Source organism: Cebidichthys violaceus, unplaced genomic scaffold (assembly GCF_023349555.1).
Source record: "Cebidichthys violaceus isolate CVI_PGR_0920_01 unplaced genomic scaffold, fCebVio1.0.p SCAF_11, whole genome shotgun sequence".
NCBI classification, from domain to species: domain Eukaryota; kingdom Metazoa; phylum Chordata; class Actinopteri; order Perciformes; family Stichaeidae; genus Cebidichthys; species Cebidichthys violaceus.
Genome location: NW_027176274.1, coordinates 2,668,904 through 2,696,403, shown reverse-complemented (window position 1 = coordinate 2,696,403; position 27,500 = coordinate 2,668,904). Strand labels below are relative to the sequence as shown.

The window sequence follows — 27,500 nt, the reverse complement described above, 5'->3', positions numbered from 1 at the left end:
CCTGTGAAACACACACAGACACATAGCTACCTTAGCTACTATCACAGGGCTAACACACAACAAGCATGGTTAAAGGAATAGTTTGACATTTTGGGGAAATATGCTTATTCACTCTCCTGCCATGAGTACGATGAGAAGATCAATACAACTCTTATGTCTTATCAGTTAAACATAAAAGTACCGCCAGCAGCTGCTTAGCTTAGCTTAGCTTAGCTTAGCACAACGACTGGAAACAAGGGGAAACAGCTAGCTAAATATGGATTAAACATGTAAATTACTGAACTTTAGGGGTGCTTGCAGGCAGATTTAGCTACTTTAAAACTGAGCCAGGCTAGCCGTTTCACCCAGTTTCCATTCTTTGCGCTAAGCTAAGCTAACCAGCCGCTGACCGTTGCTACATATTAACCGTGCACAGTTATATCAATCTTCTCATTAGGAAGGAAAATAACTATTTCAGAAAATGTCAAACTGTTCCTTTAAAGTTGGATGAACGCTGCACCACTTTCTTCCAGAGATGACAGAATATAACAGAAGTACCAGAAACACTGTCAGACTCGGACATTTGTCACTGGCAGAGGCGACGTGCCATCTGTCACTGGTTATGGCATCTGTCACTGGTTATGGCATCTGTCACTGGTTATGGCATGTTAGCTTTGGCATTGCATTTTATTGACTTTTTTTATCCCCCCCCCTCAATAGTGTTCCATGACATCATTTTTGCAACAGAGGAAGCTCTCCGTCCAAATGTCTTTCTCGTTCTTCCCCTCTGTCTCTTCTTCTGGATTGTTCATCGACTGTTTTCCCTCTTTCCTAATGGAGCTGTAAACTCCTGGCGGCTCATAAATCAGCTCTTTTAATCCGTCTTTTATTTCACCAAGTTGATACACTGTAGAACTCTTTGGCATGTGCCCTGCTGCTTCCCCGGGGTCTCAGCGCCTCATGTCATCACACACACACACACACACACACACACACACACACACACACACACACACACACACACACACACACATCAGTGCCCTGTGGTTGCAGACATTAACTCCGGGTATGTGTTTACACTCTGGATAAGGATATGAGCTTGAACTGGAATTTTGTTTAGCGTCTTGCGGTTTGGTCTCTTGATCATGTCTCTCAGTCTGAATTCACACTGCAAAATGATAATTCTGCAGGGCAATCTGGGTACTCAGCACCAAACAAACTGAGAGGAGTAGAAGCACAAAGCAGGGGAGATAAATATTAAAAAAAAAAAAAAAAAAAAGATATCAAAGCATTTTTGTTTGAGGTAAGATCGTGAGCAGGAATGAGGCGAAGGTTAGCTTCTGACAATCCTGTCTCTGTAGACACGTGAAAGAATAATAAGATTACGGTTCACGATGTCTCTCGATGGTGAGATAAGTATTAATGTGTGTTGGTGCCTGTTTGGAAAATGGCGGCAAAAGTCAAAAGGTGACGGTAAAAAAAAAAATTGAACGACAGACTCGTATCGTCTGCCTGCCAAAGAGTAGCATCAGCGCAAGCGGCGACACGCTAATCATCTTTCTTTCTTTCACATACCCACTAAAGTTTTAATTATCACACACACACACACACACACACACACACACACACACACACACACACACACACACACACACACACACAGAGCGAGGCAGGAGCCAGGGTAATTTACAGATTACATGGCGAGTGTCAGCCTGCCTTCACCCTGAGCGAGTAGAACTCCCAGCCTTCAGCTCCTTTCTGTATTTACTGTTGGGAGTGCATCATTTTTATGTTCGCTGACATCTAAAGAGGGTTTAATTAAAATGTACCACAGGCTGACTTGACAGAAGTGGAGAATGGAGAAATGGAGAACGCTCTTAATGTGATTTCATCTTTTATCCGGACTAATCAAACTTCTCTCAGACAACCATAGACTACTGCATTTACAACTTGCGTTAAATGTTTTAAATATATAATTGTTTTTTTTTATATTTCTTATTGTCCTTATTGTCTCTCATCATTGATTTATAAAAAAAACAAAAAAAAACCCAGCAATTACACCTTTGTCAGGTTATTCTCCCTTTTCATTTTTTATTTTCTAATATTTTTTAACAAATAGAACTCTGTATTAAGTAAGCACAAATACCCCAAAAAGTATCTCAAGACATAGTGAAAATCCTTAGCGGACATACAGGTATACCTTTAACTCTCAGTAGGGAATAAGCGTTTTTAAAACAAAAAGCCTTTTGTTGAAATTGTGTCAGCGCAAATTGCAAACCACAAATAACTTTGAATCTGAATGTAAGGGGAAATTACTAGAGATATAATTCTGTCTTTCTTATTTGCACAGTATCATTCAATCACTCATTTCCATGCCATCATTCAATCACTCATTTCCATGCCTTTCCATGCAATTAGGTTGCTGTTGAAAAGCAAGTGTTTATTCATATACACACACACACACACACACACACACACACACACACACACACACACACACACATGCTCCTCACACCCACTCTTCTGCAGGCCCAGGCTGCTTTTTGGGTTTTTTTGTCTTTCAAAACATACTCATTAAATGTGACACAATAACAATACCATTCATTTCCGGCCTCCTCAATTACGCTCAAAGGGGTTTTTGAGCAATTATGGGCCCATAAATATCATTCCCATTGGAGTATGTATCAGTGAGGGAACAAAGACACTATTCAGATCCCGTCGTTTCAGATCAATGTGATCTATTTGTGACGTGTGGACAAAGCCACAGAGGGCAGGACGGTGAGAACATCCACCTCCAACTCTGCAATAAATTAAATTAATTTAAGTATCGAAAATGACTTAATTAATCTTACCGCCACTGAAAGACTATTTTCAGTTCGACAACGATTTCATTTTGAGACAGATGGTCTAACTAAATGTTCTTGATAAAACGTACATTTCCTTTGTCCGTGAAGATTGTTATCTGATTCTGATTATGTTCTAATGGATTGAGGTCTAATCTCCTTCTCATTTGCATAGTGGTGTTAACTATATCTAAGGCTTTTTGTATCATTATAAAGGACACAAGAGGACTTTTAATTACATTCAACATTTGAGTGTCCTAAAGAGATTTAAAGTAAGTTTCAAACTACCTGACTTCATCACATAGATGTAGAGGTAGTGCAGGACGCTATAAGAGAGATAAACTAAACCGATGACCTTAAAGGTATTAATGCAATTTAATTTAGCTATTAGCTATTTGTAATCAACATTAGCGATAACCTCAAAGGAGACACTGTGGTGATTGACAATGTATTCAGATTTAGCATGAGGAAATGTAAAATACTGTATAATAAACTATAGTGCTGAACTGAATTTCAATAATGCATTCTGACAAATCACAAAGGCTCAGCATCACACTGCATCATCTGGTTTCAATATTCCTGTATGCGTTACCGCCACAGTCGTCTATACAAACTGCAAAATATCAGAAACTTATTTTTCGCTCGACTGCCACTCGACAACATTCACGCTCTTTGCAACTGTGAGGAAACGTTTATGGACTGCGGAGGCTGATCGTGAATGCGAGACAAAAAAAAAACAAAAAAACTTCTCGTATATATTATCGTCCAGAGATGCGTTCGCATCAGCAACAGATGGCGCCGTGCATGCGAGCGCACATCGATGCATGTGTCAGGTATGCAGGGTAATCAGCGAGGCGGTGAGCTTAATGGATAAGCTGCCAAACCTCCTTCTGGAGCCAGAAAATAGGGATGCAAAAAGGGGAAGGGGGGCGTTGTTCGACTCCTTGGTGTCCATCAGCGAGGCCTGCTGACTGAGGAGGACAGTGACCAGAGGCTCCGGGAGAACTAACTATTGTTCCCTCGAACTATCTCCAGGCTTTCAACATCTACTTTTTGCGCATGGCCCCCTTTTTTTTTATTTCCTTTAATTTAGACGGAAAACTTTAATGTTCGGCAGCTTTGAATCCGCCGGGAAACCAGGTCCGTGTTTGGACGGAGAAAGCCGTCGAGATAAATTGTTGAAAAAGAAAAAAAAAAGGGGGGGGGGATTCATAGTTGAAAAGAGAATAAAAGGTTGTTGGGACAAAAGGCTGGAAGTGAGCGGAAGGAAGGGGGAGGGAGAAATTAAACTGCGAAGAGGTTGTTCTTACATTCTTTGGTGTTGCGTGGTGCGTTCTGGCAGGAATGGCAAACCATCCCGTAGAGGTTCCTGGGCCTGTTTTCCAGCATGTAATACCTGGGAGACACAACAGCACATGAGTATAAACCAGCAACTTGTCAGACTATATAATTAGGCTGCACTAGAACCTGGTTAGGCTTACTGGAGAAAAATAAACTGAAGGAAAGAGAACATTTTACAAATAAAATAACTACTTCAAGCTCTATTTGCAATGCGTGGCCTCCGTACCGTGTAGACATACTGTGCCTTCACGCTGCATAAGTATGGGGGAAGCAGCTGAGGTGAAAAGTTTGCCTCGGTGAAGAAATGAACATAATTGATGCCCTGAAGGCACTAAAGATGGCTTGGTACATAATATCGCCCTGAATCATGAAGCGTCTATCAGAGGAAAGGGGAGAAGGAGTGGAGTCTGTGAACGCCTGGTGGTGGTATTAAATCATTTAGGCTTGAGAACGCCAGCGGTATTTACATAATGTATGCGGCAGGCAGGTAATTATCTGATGCCTTCATAGATCTGGATGTGATCAGAGGAACCGGTTCAATCTCGCGCTCTCGGTCACTTCAGCGTCACAAGAAGATGAGAATGAATTAGTTGAGGACTTATCTGACTTGTTTGCTGATTGATTGATTCAGGATTTCTACCATTAGACAAATGTTAAGCAGATTTACATGAAGATGAGCAAACATCATCAGAGTATATTATCTGTAAATGATCCACCGAGAATTAACTCAGCCTGGACTCTAAATCATTGTTCTAAATGGTTTGTAGATGTTTTTATACCTTAGTTGTATTAAACCCTTACAAAATACGTAAACTAGAGGATGGATAGCAAACGTGCACAAGCTGCAACGCAGTGAATTACTAATATATTACCTCTCACATTGTATCAATTAGTTATAGCAAAATTTAAAACAAGAATTTAGTTCATATTTTGTTGTACATCCAGATAAAAAGCACACAAACTATTAATTCATCATTTAGACTATGTTTCTTCATCTTCATGAGCCCTTCAAAATATTACATTTGCAATTTAATTAGGTCTTATGTGAACTCATTGCTCAATGGTGGCTCAAACACGTGAATTATTTTAAAGTGAAGTTTCTTCCAAGGAAACCAGCAGACAGACGTGTCTGTCACAACAGACTCACTCTCCTCAAGGTCTTTCTCTCTGCAGACTTCAAACTGAACTTTACTGCTACTGTTCAGGCACGCTCTGCTCTGCTTCTAACAGGCATGGAGTACAACAGCCATACATGCAGCACCGGCGCATACGGTACAGACGCAGACACGGACGTGACCAAACAGAGCAAAAAACCACAAAAACATCCCGTGGAGAGAAGACTCAAGAGCCAAGACAAGCAAACGGGTAGCGGGACAACGTCCGGAGTGACGACGGGAGGAGAATCACGAACCTCTCATGTTCACTGAAATATCTACTGCCCACTTTCAATGAAGTAAGATTCAGAAAAATAACAATTTCACGTGAAATATATTGCAAAGCAGGAGATCCGAAACCGCCATTTAACACGTTGAATGCAGTAAAAAAAAAAAAAAAAAAGTTAGCTTAACGGTGGCGCGTGTTCATGCTGTGGCCAGTAGTTCCCGTGAGTTTCGTAAAAAAAAATGTCATCTTAATTTGATGTTAAGGCCAAACCTGCCGGAACCAAACGCCACCGAACCGCCGCAGGCCGGAGAGGGAGGATAGCCGCGATGGAAGCTAAGCTAACTCAGCTAAGCTAACTCCGCTACGGCCTGAGGCTACTCCACTACCCTGCCTACTTACTCCTGGCAGTCTGTTTTGAGCCCACATCTTGACGGAGACCTGGCTTCATCACGGCGTCCCTGATAAAGCAGCATTTATTAATAATGGGCGAACCGCAGCACAGAGCGCAGGACTAAGAGGAGGCGGACTCTGCGATAACATCACGATGCTTGATGCTCAAACATATTGAAAGCTGGTGGACAATGTTTTCCTGATGGTGAGTTTTTAATGTTAAATGCAGCAGGGCACCATGAAAAGGCACGAGAAAGGCAAGAAGAAGACTATTGGCAAGTGAACGTAGATGTCAAAGGTTAAAATGGCTTCGTTTTATGAGGAAGGGAATGCATTCACCGCCATTTTCCTAGTGAATCTGGCACTCGACGTCAACAGAAACTTGGTTCGGGAACCTTTATTAGCAAGGCAGTGAACATGCATTCTGCTTCAGTGGCCCCTCTTTTTTCAATTGTGTAGTAAATGCCTGCTGTCTTCTTTGTTTTTAAGTTGTATAAATGGGTTGTGAGTCTTGTACAGTTTGTGCGTTTGTGCGTCGTTTACCCTGGTAAACAGGGTCCACATTCAGCGTCGCTGTCCGGAGTCCCCGCTACGCGAACCGTGGCTTTGTAGAGCGCGTCGCAGTCTTTGTGCCGTCTGCAGATCTCATACTTCCCTTTGGAGTATTTCCCATGTGGACACGACACACAGGCGAAGTCCTCGTCCTTCACGCCGTAGCCACAGGTCTGCAAAAACACACACACACACACACACACACATTCAAACATTAGGTTAAACATTTCTCTCCAATAGTACATTAGATATAACGTAGATTTAAATGAACTCAACAGCCTTCAGATCAATAAGATACACACATTCAAAAAAACACACACACACACACACACACACACACACACACATCTGTTTCTATCCTTGACATTGCTGTTTTGAGATGACAGAAGAGAGAATTGATTAGTCACAGAGGCAACATTATGTGTGTGTGTGTGTGTGTGTGTGTATGTGTGTGTGTACAGCTTCCCATGCCTTGTAGTGTTTAAGATGACCAACCCATCATTCTGTCATCATCAATCTCCTCCCATTTCCTCAAGTTAATTTCACACATTGGGAGGCCGAACAACAGGCCACACACACACACAGACACAGACACACACACATACATACTAAAACATACTCTGTGTTTCGCTCCCTCTCTTTCATCTTTCCTTTCCTTTCCCTCTTACTTTCATCCGTCTATTCAAACAGGCCTATGCCTCGTAGCTTTGGGCTACAGCAGCCCGACTCTCAGAGAAATCTAATATTGCTTCCCTTCTGTTTGACGTCCGTAGGTCTCGGCGTGACCGTTTGATATAAAACTTTGCTGAGCCATCGGCAGGATCGAGTCGCTTTTGGTTAAAACTCTCTTTGGATCTTCTTTTTTTTTTTTTTTTGACACAGGATCGCCGTGGCTCAGCTTCTGTTTGTTCTCTAAAAGCTGCTCTGATTGAAAGCTTCTTTCCTTTCAAAGCAAATCTGTCGCCTCTTTGAATCTTGTGTATCATAAATCAAGGAATAAGGGAGGTAAAAAAAAACAAACAAGTAGAATTGACAACAATCAGGGAATATTCTGGCCTTTTTTTTTTTGTCGTTATTTTAAAAGTTGACAGGGATGGTAGAGAAGGGAAATGGGAAGTGATGAAATGCAACAAAAGTCCCAGGCAAATTTCAGCCGGTGCATGTTAGGAATCTTAAACCGCCAGACCGCGAGGTCTCACACACCACACATCGCCATACCTTTCATCACTCACTAAAAGTTAAGAAATCGGAAATATAAGTTTCTCCCCACTGTGTATGTTCATGTAAACTAAAATGAAAACGTAATCCAGCTACGTCACACACACACACAATCTGGATACAAGATGCCCCTTTAAAAGCCTCCTTGGATGTCTTGTGTGATGTCTGTGTGTGTGTGTGTGTGTGTGTGTGTGTGTGTGTGTGTGTGTGTGTGTGTGTGTGTGTGTGTGTGTGTGTGTGTGTGTGTGTGTGTGTGTGTGTGTACTTTCTGAAGTCTCTGTTGTGAGGATGAACCCTGTGGTTATCCCATGATTAAAAGGGTGTCAAGAAACACACACACACACACACACACACACAGATGCACGTACAGTTGAGGGGGAACATAATAACACATGAATTACAGACCGCGGCACCCAGAGGATCAGACGGGGCAGGAGAGAGTGCAAAGGGGGACTCTCATCTCGCCGATTAAGCTTCTTTCGTCGCCATGAAATTCAAAGATGGCGACGTGTCTCCGTAAAGGACGAACCGCAATAACGTCGATGATCCCTTAATTTGTCATCCAGCAGCATCTTGAGGTAACATTTGTAAACCCTTCAATACTTTTGATTTTACGAACAAATACCTGCAAAACTAATTGCATTCAGCCTCACCTGTACTTGTATGTGCTACACAGCTAATTAGGTTGGAATGCTAACACCTAGCATGCTGAGGTTAGCATTTAGAGCTGAGGGTTGAAGCTGCCAACATGGCTGCAAACTCTGTCTATTATTCAACTTTACAAGTGCAACTTTATATAGTGTGTATATATATATATATATATATATATATATGAGAATCTGAGAATACTGCTGCACCCAAAGAAATGACAGAGACTATAACTCATCTTGTTCACCCTTGAGTGCGGCCGTCTCTCTTCAGAAGGTGTGGCACCCCGGAGTGCCAACTGAAGCGTTAAGCCGCTCTCTGTTTTCTTTGGCCGTCGGCAGACAGACTGACTGACTGACTGTCAGACTGACGGAGGCTGAAGCCCTGTGTGTGTGTGTGTGTGTGTGTGTGTGTGTGTGTGTGTGTGTGTGTGTGTGTGTGTGTGTGTGTGTGTGTGTGTGTGTGTGTGTGTGTGTGTGTGTGTGTGACTACTGCAAGTCATTCACTGTAATGCATGCCTTCACGTCGAAGTCAGTGGGAGCAATAAACCGTGAGAAATTGTTCACTTAAATTTACTGTGCAGCTATGTGTGTGCTTCTGTGTGTGTGTGTGTGTGTGTGTGTGTGTGTGTGTGTGTGTGTGTGTGTGTGTGTGTGTGTGTGTGTATTGTGGGTGGTCTGAACAAAAAAATGACGCAAAGGTTCACAAAGTCAGCTTTCACGGTATTTATCAATTTTGTATGGTTACAATTTGAAATGGCAGCTTTATCCCACTCCCAATTTATTGCAACGACTAATTCTAATATGTACTTAAAAAAAGTATAGGTGCATGAAAAAGACACTTAATTATAGAGACAAACCACTGGTTTTCATGCGTGTGTGTGTGTGTGTGTGTGTGTGTGTGTGTGTGTGTGTGTGTGTGTGTGTGTGTGTGTGTGTGTGTGTGTGTGTGTGTGTGTGTGTGTGTGTGTGTGTGTGTGTGTCTCTCAGTCTCACCATATGCGGCTCTTGTCCTGGTTGGCACTGAGGGCAGGCCTGGCAACTGTTACTGGTCTGATTGAAGAATTCGTACTCTCCACAGCTGGAATACTCCGCACTCGCAAACATACAACACAACTGGAGGGACAGAGGGGAGGACAGACAGGGGGGAGGACGGAGAGACAGAAAGACAGACGTGAAAAGTGAGACTTTTGCGTGACATTATCAAGAACATTTTGCATGACATGAAAACAAACATGCCTCTAGCTTCATGGAATAATGGAAGTGAAGGTTGTAAGTCTCCATTTGTGAATTCATTATTGTAGGTATTGATTTATTTTTGCATTTATTGTATTGTATGTAGAAGTATTTATGTTGTCAATACAATATCAAACATATATACAGATACAAAATATGGTTTTTTTTATTTTTAATTTAGAAAAATGTGGTTCTCTACAGAATCTTTTATTAACAAGGACTTTAAGCTATTATTTATTAGTTGTAAAGGTTTTATTTAACCATTTCAATGACTTCTCAGCTGACTTTACAACACTACAGTTTTTTTAATAATCTGTAGACTGTGTTTGATACATGGCATTTGATTAAGTTCTCAGTAATGCCTTTGATAATGCTAATCGTGTCTGACCAACAGATCAACAATTCATCATTAATCCTCTCAAGGAAAAAATAAACAAATAAACTGTAGAAAAAAACCTAAAAGGGATTTAAATGCAGCATCACGGACACTAACAATTCAACTTGAGCTGATCAGTACAGGATTCACAGTTCAACAGCAGCAGAGATGAATGACCGCAGTAGATGACGGCCGATTTAATTAAACCGTGAAACCAACGTCAACATCTTAATTGTCAAAAAGCAACAATCGCCCAAATATTCAGACTTCTTCATCTTTGTTACTCAGATTAGTTGAGACCGTTGTTGACTGTGTGTGTGTGTGTGTGTGCGTGCGTGCGTGCGTGTGTGTGTGCGAGTATGAGAGAGTTTGCACAATAGCAGCGTTTGCGTGTGTGTGTGTGTCTATGTACTGTACGGGTACATTGTGTGTGTGTCATTGTGTCATTGTGGTTCACTGTAATAAGCAGCAGCTGGTATTTATAGCTTTACCAGCACACTTTGTTCTTTTCCAAACAAACTAACCGACTTTTAAAAAAAAAAATCATCTGCAGTCCAGAAAATGATCGCAAAGAAAATGTGTGCATGACTAGCTCCCTCCGTCTTCTCTCTGTTGTTTCAATAACGTCTCCCTCGTTCCTCTCTTCCTCGTAATGATCTCATGACAGCAGACGCAAGACCCCGTTTGAGTAAATACACAGACGCACGCCGCCCGTGTGTTTGTGTACCTCAGCATGGAGCGCCATCCTCTGTGGCCAAGTTATCTGTTTGTAATTTATAGCAGATTCAAAACAAACGGACCTCTACCTCACACACCTGATGTACAGTTAGTGCAAATCCACACATTTATGGGTCACTGTGGGTGTTTTTGCAAGCATTGTGTGTTTGTTTTTTTCTTCTCTCTGGCAATCTGTGCAGCTATACGCACGGAGCGGCACTTTTTGTTTGGCTCCGAAGAAACGGCGGTAATGATCTTCTTCTCCGCGTCGTTCCGCAGCTGGAAGGAAGACGACTTCCCAACGGCGTTCTCCGCGGGGCAACAACAAGCTATCCCACAATGCTTCGGGAGGATATTTAGTCCGGTCTTTCAAACATTGGTAGCGTTCATCACGGAGGATTCCGGTGGGTCCTCATTGTTATTCCTCACACAACTACAATTTGGCAGGAATAGCCGTTGAGTTGTAAACTACGCGGAGTGTTTACCGAAACCAGTGGCGGAGGAAGTATTCAGAGCCAAGTAAAAGTACTAGCGCCGCACTTTGAATACTCAGTACTGCGTTATAAGTAAAACTACTGCACTGCACAGGTTACTTATGTAAAAGTACGTGAAGTGTTATTTGAGGGTTAGGTAAAAATGTACTAAAATGTTCTCAGAGTATCAAAAGTAAAATAACTCGATACAGAAAAAGGCCCTCTGAGTGTCATGCTGTCATATAATAGTTATTACTCATGTAATACTCTGTCAGCAGAATTGTGCTGAAGTTGGTTGAGGTGGATTATTTTTATTCTAGATTAATCTTCTGATATGTTGTTGATGGATTCGTCAGGTGTGTGGTTTGTCAAACATTAGAAAATAGAGAGAAACGTGTTCAAAGTGACATCATCAAAAATCAGTTATCACGTCATTTTATGTTAATCGGTTCAGCCCAAATTGTATATCCTGTTGGGTGATTGTATATCCTGTTGGTAGATATTTTATGCATCACATAAGTCCTCTTTTTTTTTTGTACGTTAAGTTCGTAAAATAACTACTGACTGAAGATAAAAAAAGGACAATATTTCCCTCTAAAAGCTGATGGAGTAGAACTAGAAACACCCAAGTTATGTCCAATACGAGTCCATCGCATTTGAACGTAAACCAAGTACTTGAGTAGATGTACTTAGTTACTCTCCACCACTGACTGAAGCGTCCTTTGACACATCGATGACTCTAGTGTGCGCTATTGTGCAATATGACACCAGCACCCTTCTGTCAGTCGTTTGTCATTGTTCTACATGTTCCTCAGAGGCGTCGTCTCCACAGCGATTTTAAAATGCGCAGTAATACATTTCTGATGCCGCTCTTCGGTGGCGTAGTAAAGCGACACCGTTCCTGAACGTCTCCTCCGTGTCGACTAAGCGCTCCAGCGTCAGCCTGCATGTTACTCACAGTGACTTGAGGAGAACAGAACAGAGAGCAGCAGCAGAGAGAGAGAGAGGGAGAGGGAGGGAGGAGGAGGAGGAGGAGGGTAAGGTGGAGGAGCCGGTCGGGAACTCTGCCAGTTGGGTTTTCAACATCAAAACACGGGCAGAGAATCTCCAGATTCCCAGTCAGATTATAAAGATATCTGCTCTCTGAAAAAAAACAACTCTCGGTTTGACTAATTGGTACAAGTGCTGCGATGTTGTGCAAGCAGCTGGCACGAAACGACGAGTGCGTCGGCATGACGCAGTGCCGAGCGTGGAGCGGATCGTGGCTGCGACCCGTACCGACGGATTCAAACGAGAGTTTCTGAGGACACCGGGGAATACGATGATGGCTTTCGCCGTTATGCCGCTGCCCTGACGGTATTTTACAGAGGGCGAGGAGAGGGGAAAAAAAGGAAGGGAAGCAGAGGAAAGACGGGAAGAGACGAGTGAAAGCTGAGACGAGGAGGAGGAAAGAGGGAGGACCACGGAGGGGAAAGGGATGAATTATTGAAAGTAGAGTCAAAGGTGATATGAAATGTGGTTTGAGATGAGAACTGTGTGAAGAAAGGAAAATTAAATTGAATTAAAGGAGGAGGACGAGATGAAACTTACCAACAATGAGGACAGAAAGATGGACTTCTTCTGACCTCTCCTCTCTGACATGTTTGCTTCTTCTTCCTGGAGACCAGAGGAAAAGACAAAGACAGATGATTGTAAAGCAAACATTTCCTGCAATCAAGTCTTCTGCACCGAACTCCACGTACTCAACAACAAAGTCAGGAAATCTAAGCGGTGCTGCCAACAGTAGTGTTGTCAGTGGACATGGTGTGTGTGTGTGTGTGTGTGTGTGTGTGTGTGTGTGTGTGTGGCCCAGATGAGTTCACTGTCCCGTTACCATCACGTCATCGCCCATAAACATGTAATAGCAACAGAACAGCCCGTGGCATTCCTCTGGCTCATGACTGCCAGCGCACATCGACGTTGGCTAACCTCTGCTTCAATAAGGCATCCTGATATCGCTTATTAATTAATCCGCCGCTGTCTTTGCTCTGTCTCTCTCGGCTAACGTTTTTTTTTTTTTTTTGTCAAAAACTTAGTGGAAACGCCAGTAAACGCAGCTTTCAAGTCTGGTTTCACACCAGCTAACGGCTCCAAAGTTCCACCAAAATGAGGTTAAAGTAAAAAACATTTAGTAAAATATAGCTGAGACTCCACACACACACACACACACACACACACACACACACACACACACACACACACACAGTGGCTGTAACTTTGAAGTGGGCGTTGGGCAAACAGTCATTATGCGACTGTGTTTGTTTTTGTACGTATGAAATGATGTCTGGTGTTTGGATGTGCTTCTCATACTAGCAACACTTCATAAAGTCTGTGTGTATTCGAGGCGTAAATGAACACGTGTGTGTGTGTGTGTGTGTGTGTGTGTGTGTGTGTGTGTGTGTGTGTGTGTGTGTGTGTGTGTGTGTGTGTGTGTGTGTGTGTGCTGATGTGGAATTGCTTGTTTGTTCTTTTTGGGCATCTGCAAGATTGTGCCTGCGATTTGATTTACTGTGTGTTTGTCCTGCCTCGGTCTGCACTGAGAGTGGAGTGTGTGTGTGTGTGTGTGTGTGTGTGTGTGTGTGTGTGTGTGTGTGTGTGTGTGTGTGTGTGTAAATGATGTCGTCACTGTAATTGAAAGGATATGTACTGGCTGGGGTTCTTCTGTAAAGAATCACCTCTTAAGCAGCGGTTGAATGCAAACGATGAGCCTGGAATCACTCATACCATGGCTCAGAATAATTTGCAAACAAATTAAAAACATTTTATCAGAAAACATCGAGCGCTCTGATGTAAATCACCTCATCAAAAGGAAGGAAAACGGAACAAACCGACTCATTTACAGCGTTTAAGAGAACTCAGTGCAGCACAAGCAACTTCAATGCTTGATTGTTATTTTTTACTGCACATGCAGTTCCACTAGGTTATCTTTGTGTGTGTGTGTGTGTGTGTGTGTGTGTGTGTGTGTGGTCTCTGACAGAAAAGAGCATTCTGAGTGAACGCTGCTTCCTGTAACACTGTGGAGCTGCTGGGTGTTAAATTACTCCAGTTATTATTCGCTTCTTTCATTTTCTTTTCTTTTTCCTTTTGTAATTTTATCTACAAAGGTTACATTCACTGTTCCTCTGTCCATTAAGACATTTAGAACAGACATCACTGTTCCAACCAGAATGTAATGATTAATAGCAGACATGGTAATCATAACAAACCCATATTTCAAATCCGTACATTGATTTTCACAGCTCAAAAAGATTTGAAGCCCTAGTTATGTGCATTGGAATTAGTAAAGAATACAAACACTATCAAGTTAAAGCATGTACTCTCTCACACTCACACACACACACACACACACACACACCTTTAATTACTGTTATTAAGTACATTTCTCATGGAGTCTCTTTTCAGTGTTAATTATATGAAGGAAGGAAAGATGTATGTATACGTGTGTATATAGATACTTTTCTTGGATCTAAGGCTTCTGTCTGGTTTCCTGGTTGTGTATAGTGGACCCTGTGACACCCTAAACCCTGCTGATAACACACCTGCATCACATCTGCTCACACAATCTCACGTGGGACCGAGGTGCCACAGTAAGGGTATTATGTATGTGGACGTTTAGATGATTTTGAGCTTTATCTACATTTTGAATCTATGTTAGAATAGAGTAATAAGCATGCCGGGGGAACAGCATGAGTAATAATCTGTTGTTTGTTTTCTGTAGTGTGAGTAGTGTGACAGCAGACAGCAACAAGTAGGGCTGTGGGAGGTCTGAGTGGCAGATCGGTGTTCCGGTATTTGACCTCTTTATGACAACAGACAGCACTGCTGAGAGAGAGAGAGAGAGAGAGAGACAGAGACACAGAGAGAGAGACAGAGACACTGAGAGAGAGAGAGAGACAGAGACACTGAGAGAGAGACAGAGACAGAGACACTGAGAGAGACAGACAGAGACACAGAGAGAGAGAGAAACGGAGAGACAGACACTGAGAGAGAGAGAGAGAGATGGAGAGAGACACAGAGACTGAGAGATGGGGAGAGAGAGAGAGAGAGAAACAGAGACACTGAGAGAGAGAGAGACAGAGACACTGAGAGAGAGAGACGGAGAGAGAGAGAGAGAGAGAGAGAGAGAGAGAGAAACGGAGAGACAGAGACACAGAGAGAGAGAGAGACAGAGACTGAGAGATGGAGAGAGAGACAGAGACTGAGAGACGGAGAGAGACACAGAGAGAGAGAGACAGAGACACTGAGAGAGAGAGAGAGAGACAGAGACACTGATAGAGAGAGAGAGACAGAGAGAGAGAGACAAAGAGAGAGACAGAGACAGGCCACCAGTATCTGAGGTCAGAATCAGTCTGTCTGGCTCGAAACCTCTGATTTCACTCTTCCATCTCACAGACTCAGTGAAAAACCTTTTGATCTTCGACGATGGCTAATTCCCCGACCCCGAGGGTTTGATCTTGCTTAATTACGGCTTCAACATACACACACACACAAAACACACACACACACACAAACATTAACACAGATATGGTGTATATATACGCACAGAGCTGGCTTCTGAGGGCAAAATAGGCTTAATTGCACAAGTCCTTGTGGGAAGACCACAACCGGTCCACAATGTTTGTGTGTGTGTGTGTGTGTGTGTGTGTGTGTGTGTGTGTGTGTGTGTGTGTGTGTGTGTGTGTGTGTGTGTGTGTGTGTGTGTGTGTGTGTACGGGTGTGCATTGAGTTGTGTGTTGCTGCCGAAGAGATAAAAGGGTAGACAGCACTTCTTTTTTTTTTTAAATCAGGAAATGGAGAACTGCCAAATGGCTGTGGACCCCCTCAAGGCTACTCATTATGGGGTTAAAGTGATGCGTTCACACACACACACACACACACAGACAGACACATACCGCCGTGTTTGAAGACTCTCGCTGTCTTCTGACACTCCGCTCTACCTCTTTTCACCCTCGCTCTGTCTCTCTAACCCTCGCAGCTCTCTGTCGGGGCAGGTCTGAGATGAAAGTCAGCCCAAGTGGTTTTGCCCCCCGAGGGTATTAATCTTCTAACGACCACATAATCTCCGATAAATAACCCTTCTGTCTTTAGCGGTGTCATTACCAGGTAGAGTATATATAAATATAAATATATATATATATATATATATATATACGCAGTTCACTGCGGTACCCGTAGAACTCAGACGTGGTACTGGGCAGATCCCAGTACCAGCGTGTGAAAGCACCGAGGGGAAGCAGTTCAGCCTGGATAAATACTTTGTGAAGGATTTACTTTTTTGCAGCATTCTTTTGCAACTTCTCCTCCCTCCATCAGCCCCGTCTTCACCTCTGTCCTTCATTTGATTGCTCAGTAGCAGAGACACAAATTACACATAACTACGGGAAGACGATTTACTCCCGCTTCATTAAAAAAAAAAAAAAAGACGCACAATAACAAACCCGTTGCCCTTAAAATCCATACAATTGCGATTTAACGAGAGTGAAAAGAAGCCCCTTGTCATCAACGCTCCCTGGCCTACAGTGACAAGCGTAATGCCTTAATATCGCAAAACTTCAAAGCAGAGCGAAGCCTGTATCGATACGGACTGCAGCTGAATATGACAGCCAGATGTGATCGACTAAGCTGAAAGTCATTACGGGGGATGTTTGGACCCTGTAGGTGAAAGGAGGGGTCGCCTTATGGGAATTCCCATAGATCAGCTCCTGCCGGCACATTGAGTAGACAGTTAATGTGAAGCCTCTACACTCCACCGCCCATACCTGACAGTCAGTCTCCATGTCCATACACAGAGCATCAGATTGGTTGAATGAGAACTTATTAGGCGATCAGTCGTTCCTTGTGGTGAAATCAGCCATTCCTTATTGGTCGTTACTTGAAAATAACAGTCACTTCTCTGGCACCCACTACATGCTTTTATAGGGAGTGGGTTTTTACTGCGTGAGTATAGTCTGCGGTGGTTCAGTGTTTTTCCTGAATGCTTGATTCACTACGCATCATTTGGAAGATTCACAATATCTCCAAAATAAATAAATAAATAAATAAATAAATAAATCCCCCTCCGTTCCATGTGGAGTCCAGGACCAACTAACGGAGAAACACGCAGCAAGTTCAATGGGCCAAGCCGCAGTCACCCAGCTGGTTTCAAGATTTAAAAAAAAAAAAAAAAAAAAAGCTACATAACAAACGTGAAATGTATTGTTATGAACAAATGCGTGGGAAAAATTCAGTTTTGTCAACATGGAGGGAATCAAATATCAACCTGGGACGATATTGTAGTGTTTTCAAATCAAATGTACTCGTAACACATGAGGACCACAAACTGGAGCTACTCTAAACCGGCTCAGAGCACTACATGGGATAAACCAGTGGCAACTTTGTCACTTTTGTTGTTCTTGTTGCTTAGTTTTACCGGAGCATTAAATGGACGCCAAACGGCTAACGAGTCTCTTTTTCCTCATGTCACTGATTCAATTCCATTCATTCATTTCATCGAGACGTATAGAGCCGACTGGGTCTCTTTTTTTAGGGTTAGCCGCGGATCGTGTGTGGGGAAACGACGTGTTTACCCTCGTAACATCTACTTTATACGCCGGTTGATAATGACTTCCTGCCTGATTAAGTAATAGGGCCAATCAGAGAAGAAGGGAACTCGGCCAGGAAGCAAACCCAACGAGCAGATGAAGGACGAGGTTATTGGAGAGAGGGGTTGTGTTTTTTTTGTGGGCTCTTCCACGGCACTTAATTTCTGATGACAATTAAATCAGCAGCATGTGGATTCAGCGGTCTCTGTCATCCTGGTTTTGATATTTCTAAAAAGGAAAATCTGTTTTCCATTGAAATCGTTCTCTTTCTTCTCTCGCTTATTGTTTTTTTTTTTTTCTTTCGTTCAACCAACCTCTCCTCTCCTGTCTTTTTTTATACGGGTACATTTTAAATGGTGATCGAATAATGATTACACGTTACTGGAATGTTAATATTGTTTGACTGAAGCTACTGCAGCTGATGACTTTTGCCAATATTTGACTGCTTTGGCCATTTTCGTCAGTTTCTGTGTCTCACTCTAAATAAAATATAATTTTGGCCCCCATGCAACAGCTACTGCTCTAACCCTAACCATAAACACACTCTCATGTATGTGTATATATATATATGTATATATATATATATATATATATATATATATATATATATATATATATATATATATATATATATATAATCTGCACTGCTTTATCCCTGTCCTGTCACTAGCAATTCATTTTGCAGACCATGGGCTCAACTTGACAAATCCGAGCAAGATCTCCAACACGTGTTACTACTCTCTCCGTGACGTGTGTGTGTGTGTGTGTGTGTGTGTGTGTGTGTGTGTGTGTGTGTGTGTGTGTGCACAACACCTCAAATCCTTCCAGCTTCATGCACATGTCAGCACTAACTGTGCAACTTATATATATATATATATATGTATATATATTTAGCTATATCTAAAGACAAAGGCGTTGACTAGCAAAAAAGAACCACAATGTTAATTGAATAAATGCTGGAATATGATGATTATTATGACTAAGATTCATGATCTGAATTTGAACAAGTAATAACGCTTCAAACGAGTGGGTTTGTAGATAAAACATGAATCATTTCCCTTCTGTCAAGTCTTGTCACTCACACCTCCACCAGCTCTGGTAAACAAGTCACTCAAACAACATTCCTTATATATTGTAATATTCAATATGCCTCTGATTCTATCTACTTACTTTGATTTGTTTCTTGTCAGATTTTCCACTCAAGCAGCACCAAGATACAGGCTACAAAAACACCGACCACAAAAGTGAACCCATTTGCGAATTGTGAATTATCAGGATATTATAATCAGAGAAAGTCTTCATACAATAGTCTATAATCTTCAGAAGAAAGAAATGAGACAACTCTATTCGTGATAATACCATGTCATTAACTGTACAGCGACCGTAATCATCTACCTGATAAACGGCAAAAACACTCCTCAGTTCACTGAATGTCACGTGTTGAAGAATTTGGCCAATTTCACCTTTAAGTAATCATAAGAGCCCCTTACTGTCTCTCTTTTCAGAAGTCAATTATGAAGGAGGAATGCGCTGCTGGCACTCTGTCTCATTCTATGGTTTGGAGGCAGCTGGAGAGTATAAATAGAGGGGGGGGGGGGGGGGGGGGGGGGCGCTGTCAGTCAAATTAGACCAACCGCGTTCACCAGATCAAAAAAACACCTTAACAGAACTTCCCTGATTAGAAAACTAGCTCTAAAAACAAAAGAGACAGTTACAATGTACACTGATCATTATCATCAGGCTCACACACACACACACACACACACTGCACTGCTGACGTGTGTGTGTGTGTGTGTGTGTGTGTGTGTGTGTGTGTGTGTGTGTGTGTGTGTGTGTGTGTGTGTGTGTGTGTGTGTGTGTGTGTGTGTGTGTGTGTGTGTGTGTTAATGTTCGTTCTCCCTGCATGTCTTATTATCAGTGCTGCTGAAGAAAGTATAGCCATCAAGGCTCAGACATCAGGAACTAAATGAGCCTGAGATAGATAAAGTTTAATTTGCAACATAATGACCGTCTCAGTTTGATGTGAAAAATAAACCGATGATTAAAGTGATTTCCAACTTTGGAGACCGGCGCTGACAGCTGCCCGTCGTGTGTGTATATATATATATATATATATATATATATATATATCTATCCGAGCAAACGGATGTTTAGGCAGCATATATATATATATATATATATATATATATATATATATGCTGCCTAAACATCCGTTTGCTCGGACCCGGACCCCGTCCAACCGCAGCGTCGCGCTTCATCAGCGCGAGCTCTACCGACCGACCGACCGACCGCAGCAGCGTCACAAACGGGAAACTTCCAGTTTCTACTCGGGGGTCACACAGAGGGGGGGGGGGGGGGGGTCGATGGCTCAAATGACACCTGGAGCAGAAGAGCCGTGATTCGCTTCATGTAAATACTCGATTCCTTAAATAACGTGCAGATGTTTTTTTGTTGTTTTTTTTGAAGCGGCAGAACGTCATCCCCCACCTCCAGCACAGGGACAGTTTCTATATACGTGCGCATCTGTGTGTGATGTTTCTTCATCCGTCTTCATCTTTTGATTGCTTTTAATTACAGACTTACTGTCAGCTTCCCACTCCGTGCGCAGGGGGGGGAAAACAAACTCTTACGGCACATGAAAAGAAGTCACACACACACACATGTTCGCGTAACACACACACACACACCTATCCCAGCTCCAGTCAGTCAGTAGGCTCTTTGATTCTCTGCCTGCCGGTGATCTGTCTTTCATCGTCTCCCCTCCCTGATCCCTTGTTCCCCTCTTTAGCTCTGCTGGGGCAGAACATCTCTCTCTCTCTCTCTCTGTCTCCGTCTCTGTTTATTCTGCCGTGGCTGTAGGTGGGAAGCCTAATCTGCAACCAGGAATCCGTCTGTCATTGCTGTCAGAACAAGTAAAATCATAAGATCAAGTAAGAGTTTTTACATATTAGGGGGAAGAGTGCGCTTCTTCGGGGGTGTTTTCCTCTGATAGGCGATTGCCTTGTTTCTGGACAATACGGCGCTTTAAAACACTTATAGCTCTTAACATCTGGGCTCTGACAGGAAGACCTCGCTCAAAGAGAATTACTGATGAAACGTTGCTTTTTTTTCAGTAAAATAAACCCGTGTAGTATCGGCATTGTTCATTTCTGTTTGTGTTGTGTGTTTCCAGCCTCTACGGAGAGTTCTTCAAACATATCTGAGGGCTTTCTTTGCAGGCGGATGACTCTAGTAGTCTGATGGAGGGATGTTTGAAGCACAAATCCCCATCAGCCCACTGAAAAACTAGAGACTTAAGAATTCAAGCTCCTACTTAGAGGGTTGAGCGTTGCAAACCCGACAGAACCGCTCCCGCCTGTACTGCACTTATTGTGTACTTTTAACCTGCCACCAGCAGAATCCCATACAACCAATCTGCACAGGTGCCTCGACCAACAACAACAACAACAACAACAACACAATCCCTCACCAGCTTCCCACCACTGTTGTGTTGTGTTCAGCCACACAACTATTCAGCTTCATCTTGAGGCACAAACTCTCATCTGTATCATAAACGTATGATTTTCAAGACCTCACCAAAGCAATTCTGCTTTTCCACAATGTCAGAGATGAAGTGCCGGCTCTCCCAGAATAAATGGATGAATAACTGAAGTGGGTTTCCCGTATACAGAGGACTCTTTAGCGGACACAAATTAGACCACAAACCTCATTTTGATTAAACGTGCTCCCTGGGGCCTGCAGAGCTTTCGACTGTTGATTTAGCGTTGGTTTGTCTACGGTGAGAGTGAAACCCATGATTAGAAAAGGCTTGTTTCTTTTCTTTTTTTTTTTTTCTTCTTCTTCTGCTGGGATTATTGCATGTAAATTAAAATATAATCAAATGCAGCTATACCTCCTCATTCTGCTGTTGGACCTCCTGGAGTCCCCAGAAGAGCCGCCGTCTCACTCTAACCCACTCAGTTTATCCGTCTGTCCCCGGGTGCCTGTGGTGAGTTACGCAGCGGTATTTACTTTTTGTTTGCTCTTTCAAGAACAGCTTGCGTCGGTCAGAGCTGCACACGCTAGTTGAGCGCATGCAGAACCTCGGTACACGGACACAGAACATGCTGCAAATTATAGATCCAATTCGTAGCCTCCTGTGCTTCATCAGTGAGTTATGTCTTTGTTCATTTCAGAATATAGCTGTCAGGGTCAGGTCCTACTGACGGAGGTAAAACATCGTGTTGTACACATTATTAACACCTCTTGCTTTTAGTCGTTTTAACTTAGACTCAAAGTGTGAATACAATGAAGTAAGACACATTAAACTGTCACTTTTTTATGTTTTTCTTTAAAATATAATAATAAAAGCACGTTTTATGAACTGCTCTTTTGTTTTACCGGTAGTCTACGACTTCAGTGAGTGTTCCAGTGAAGTCTTTTTCTGCTTTTTCTAGGTGCCATAATAAAAAATTAAAAAAAAACGTTAAAATGAATGTCAGTATCCCTGTAGGGATCAAATTGACACTGACGTTTTAGTTTCTTTAGATTTATCGCCAGCTTGCTCCGATAAATCATTCCCGTAGATAATTATTACAGTCCTGTACATTACGCAAAATGCAAAATGATTCTCGCACATGTACCAAATGGTTCTGGTAAGGCGTGGTGCATAAAGGCCTCCAAAACATAAGTGGTGGACCTAATGAGCTAAAATAACTTTGTTTTGCAGAATTTCATTTTCAGATGTGTGAAGCATTATGAAACATTCAACAGGCCTCCTGAGCTCTATAAATGTCATGGCGGGGGGGGGATATATGCTGAGTGGATTGGAATCAGCTGTGACATAAATCTCGACAATAACTTCCACAAGACACAAGAATCCCTTTCCCTTTTTTTTTTTTCTCGATGACGTCACCCCAAAGTAAATAGGGTCGTAGTGTGACTTCTAATACCGAGCGGCATTATAAGCGACAGAGCGGCGAGGGAAATCAACAAGTAATCTATTCACTCCGGTCTGGTGGCCTACAGGACGGTCGTGACTACAGGCGCTGGCTTTGTTGCTCTTCTTTTCTACCTTCATCCCTTTAATCCTCAGAAACCGTATTAACTTCTTTTGAAGATGAGTTACACTCCCTCCCCTGTTTCTCGCTCCGTGTCTCCTTCGCCTTTCTACCTGCGAACATGAAAGATTCAATGGCAGCGGAGACGCGCTGTGCTGGGGGCTGCAGAGAGGGAGAGAGAGAGAGAGAGAGAGAGACACAGATAGAGAGATAGAAAGAGGGAAAGAGAGAAGAAGAAGAGGTGGTGGTGGGGGGGGGGGGGGGGGGGGAGTAGAGACGGATTGATTTCCACCTCCAGCAGCTACAGTTCAAAGCCAGCCAGCAGACTTCAGAGGCTCGGCAGGACCCGGCATGTCCCCAGCCGGGGCCGAGCTGCCTGTCTGCGGGCAGGACTTCCCCCAGGGGCCCCGGGGCCCGGGACAGTCAGGCGGCACCAAGAAAACAATTATGCAGACAAGGGGGAGAAAGGTGTGCAGGGTCACACACAGCCGCTCAAACACACAGCCAACAAACAAAAAAAATACAGTCTCTTAGACAAAACTCCTCCAACTCATCATACAGGACCGAACGGGCTTATTGCATTAAAATGATTTGTATTATCATGATGATATAATAACCCAAACGCCGTCTTTGCCACACTGCACGTTCTTCTACACTCTATTCACGCCGATCAAAAATCATCACACGAGGATGAAGTCAGTCACATCTGCAGCATATTTTGGGATTCAAAAATCCCAGGCTTGTCATGAAGCGATCCAGGGCCTGAACTGTGAAGCACGGTGATGATGAGAAGCCGTCTCGTTCGTCTCCCACCTTGGGCTACAGCCTTTGCACCGACACGCACAGAAGCTGTCACAAACCTCAGGATGTATGCGGGGATGCGCCTGCTGCACACAGACTGTACTTAAAAATGCATGTCATGTGAATGACCCTTTTTTTTTAATAATAATATTGGAAACATATTTCTCCCGTCTCGTGCACAACACATAGGCCTATATCACTCAGCCTGTCACATAAATGAGATGTCATCTAAATAGCAGAGTTTGGCGTCACTTTTGCATATTTTGACAATATAAAGCAACTTTAGTAGATGTTTTGTTGATGTTTTTTTTTTTTACATGCATCCGCAGTGTTTCTGTCCTAAAGCCGACATATCCTATACAAAAAAATGCTTTAAAAAATAACTTGTGCTTTATTATAAAAACTATAATAAAGCACACGTTTTTTTGTTGAGGGGGGGCATAATAGCTTAAGTATTGCTCAGGAATTTCCCCGAAGTCTTGCAGAAATCCGTCCTTGCATTCCAGAGAGCGGAGTCTGCTCAGACAGTCTTACCTGGAGCTCAGAGAGGGAGGTGGGGGGGGGGCGCGGCACGCTGGTTTGGTTTCTCCGCGGCACTGCGGTGATCTGCTGTGCGGGGCGAGCAGTCCTTGGTGATCGGCGATCAATCTCTGGCGCGGTGTCGGATAAGCATCGCCGAGGGGACTGGCTGTCTGCGAGTTTTTTACTCCACTCGGTCCGAGTTGTGTCTCAGCCTCCACTTTGCTGCATGTCGGTGTGTCTGCAGGCTCCTCCTTGATGTGTGTGTGTGTGTGTGTGTGTGTGTGTGTGTGTGTGTGTGTGTGTGTGTGTGTGTGAGAGAAAGAGAGAGAGAGAGAGAGAGAGAGAGGGAGGAAAAAAAGTTTTCTCCGCCCTTGAATGAGAGACAGATTAACGTGTACACTCCGCGGTCCCAGGTAGACAATTAACGCGCTGCGGGCTACGACTCAACTCCGCCATCTAGTGGTCACGGGTCTGTACTGGCTGAACTGAACTCCAATCTGTTCATCATAAGGAAAACACAGATTAACTAGAACTAACTATAGGCCTACTTTACTGTATACTTTAACAATGTATATATGCAGATGTATATGCAAAACAGTTCTAATATCAATATATATCAATATGATTTCTTACAAATTGCTCATTCCTTTGGTCAAACAGTTTGAAATCCAAATATATTAGTAAAAAAAAGCAGCAAAATGTCACATTTGAGACGTTAAAAGCAATTGATGTTGGCATATATAAATATGATGAATGTACTGTCTATAATGCATATGCTGACAAGTTATACTGTACGATTACAGCTGTCATCATTACTTACAGAATACTACTAATATTGCCATTGTGACTACCATTACTTCTAATTCTACATACTACCATTTCAGATTTGGTACAATTGGTTTTGGTACTGACAGTAAAAACGCTCAATTGGAAGTGTCAGCAGCACAACAAATAATACAGATATTAACCACAATATCCAAAGGTGGGTTGAGAAAAGTTACTTATTACCATTAGAGTACTTTACATGAAGGCCAGCAACACACACACACACACACACACACACACACACACACACACACACACACACACACACACAAGCACCTTGTTTCAGATGTTAAATTGTCTTTGAAACAGAAGCTATAAATTAGCTTGAGTGCGTGTGACTTTGTGTGATGTGGATGACTGGTGCCTGTTGTCTGAGTCGGACTAAAGCTTGGACTTTAGTTTTCCTCCTCCTCCTCCTCCTCCTCCTCCTTTCCGCTGCTTCTCCTTTTCACCGCCACAGGAAGGGTTAGATAAAAGAGGGGCTTTGAAAACACTGGGAGTCCTGTAATTACTCACTCTCCCTCTCCCCGTCTCCCTCTGTCCCTATTTTTCCTTTTTCTCTGTATCTCCATCGTCTTTCTCCGTCTCGGTTACCCTCTCTCCTTCCTTTTTTCGCGTTCTCTGTCGCTCTCTCAGTCTCTCTCTCTCTCTTTCTCCATCCTCTTCTTTCTTCTCTCGCTCCGTCTCTCTGTCTCCCTCCTTCTCTGAGCGGCTCATTGATGTCGATCCAGGGGCTTCCTGACTGAACAGGAGGACGAGAGGAGAAGAGATTAGATGAGAAGAGAGGATAAAGGGAGGATGAGGACAGGATAACAAGAAGACTGATGAGTTCTGCCGAGAGAACGACGGCTGCTCTGTCACCGACCGGACAAAAAACAAAACAAAAAAAAACACATATTAAGCAAAACCTGTATTTACTGTGATGGATGTTGTAACACAAAAAAAAACACATGCAAGGGAATCTGCATAAGGGGAATAAGAAGATAGGATGTGTTGAGATAATGGGACACATGATATATGGAGATACATGAGGCATAATGTGACAAAAACAAGATCAGATATGAGGAGATAAGGGATTATTTGATAAAGCTACATTAATATAGAATAGTATAGGATTACATATCCTTGACACACTGCATGATCTCTGTGGGGAAATGTGGTTGTTGCAGCATTAATTAGGAGGATGCAGCAAATAAACAAACAATATGTATATATATATATATATATATATATATATATATAAATACTGTACATCTGATAATGAATATTTTTTGAGGTATGAAAAACAGCATTTATGATGGAAAAAGACACTTTTAAAGGTGTTGCCTTTCTTTTCTTTCAACACTAAAAAAAATAAAATAAAATAAGCATAATGTAGGAAGACTGTGTCAAATTGTCTAGTTTACCCAATATATTGTCCTATTTTAGTAATTTATTTATGGGTCTGCTTTCGTTTATATGCGCCGGACAAGTGTACGATTTGGAGTTATGATTACTCGGCCCATGAATAAACGTAACCATCGGCAGTATATCTATCTATGTTGAGTCTCTACGGTCAACGTGCATTCATGTTGGAGATCAGAGTTGTTGGGACTCAGTGGTGCAGCAGCTGTCACAGTGCGTCTACCCTGTTTAACCCTCCCTCAGCACCACTTCAAAGTGCTGTAGCTCACAGACGACACAGCAGTCAGCGGAGGCCTAATTTGCTGCTTGGTGTAATGAAGTTCGGGTAGCAAAAATCTTTAAAAGCAAAACTTCCTCACATGCTTTTTTTTCTTCATGTCGCCCCAAGGAGACGCAGACCCTGGAAGAAGAAATTGAGAAAGTGGTCTCACTGTGGAAGGATGAAATCAAGGCATTATAGAAAAAAATGATGATATTGATGATTTCCTCCTTATATTTCTTAGATTTATGTTATTAGCTTCAATGGAAACGCGTACGTTTAAACTAAGGCCTGCAGATATTTGTACATTACTTACTGTATATATAATTCAGTCTGATTCAATGTCACATCCCCACTGAAAAAAAACTACAATATAACAAACTAAAGATCATATGCATTGTTGGTCATATTTTATGTTTGTAATTTTGGAAATTTTTAATATTTTATAGGTGGAGGCTTCAAATAAGCCCAGTTGGCTTTCTGCCTCTTCCTGCACTGTGATATTCATTTATCTAAAATAAATAAATAAACTAAACTCATCACAGGTAACAAAACATCAGTGCAAATATTTTTGGGTGAGCTGAAACATAACTCTGTTAAACTTGGTAGTACTTTTTGTATTTTTCTGGAAGAACACACACACACACACACACACACACACACACACACACACACACACACACACACATGCTGGACCTACCACAGACTCTATGACCTTGTTACCCCCCCCCCCCCACCATGCACATTGTCTGTGAGGACAGAACACACTCACACACTCACATTCTCTAACTACTGTTCAACAAGGAAGCAAAGAGCCGGTTGCCATGGTAACTGCAGTGTCAGCTAACCTACTTTTGCATGAACGAAGGACATTG

At 42.5% G+C, this 27,500-nt stretch overlaps 2 protein-coding genes across 3 annotated transcripts in view; one reads left to right on the top strand and one right to left on the bottom strand.

Annotated features, from left to right (window-relative positions):
- Positions 1 to 24,386, bottom strand: part of edar (ectodysplasin A receptor) — a 31,726-nt gene extending 7,340 nt beyond the window's left edge. Inside the window, exons 1-6 of one of the 2 annotated variants that reach the window (XM_068734391.1) lie at positions 24,150 to 24,386; positions 12,746 to 12,811; positions 9,350 to 9,469; positions 6,480 to 6,661; positions 4,133 to 4,218; position 1 (exon numbers count right to left, since the gene is read on the bottom strand). The exon at position 1 is cut by the window's left edge and continues 77 nt beyond it. In XM_068734391.1, the coding sequence (XP_068590492.1) occupies position 1; positions 4,133 to 4,218; positions 6,480 to 6,661; positions 9,350 to 9,469; positions 12,746 to 12,796 (440 nt within the window). In that variant the 5' untranslated portion in view covers positions 12,797 to 12,811; positions 24,150 to 24,386. Of the gene's footprint in view, positions 2 to 4,132; positions 4,219 to 6,479; positions 6,662 to 9,349; positions 9,470 to 12,745; positions 12,857 to 24,149 lie in introns of those variants that run through there. The other variant, XM_068734399.1, reaches the window with a different exon arrangement.
- LOC137889788 (E3 ubiquitin-protein ligase SH3RF3-like) overlaps positions 23,166 to 27,500 on the top strand; it is an 85,250-nt gene continuing 80,915 nt past the window's right edge. Inside the window, exons 1-2 of the mRNA XM_068733827.1 lie at positions 23,166 to 23,236; positions 24,122 to 24,168. Of these exons, the coding sequence (XP_068589928.1) occupies positions 23,166 to 23,236; positions 24,122 to 24,168 (118 nt within the window). The remainder of the gene's footprint in view (positions 23,237 to 24,121; positions 24,169 to 27,500) is intronic.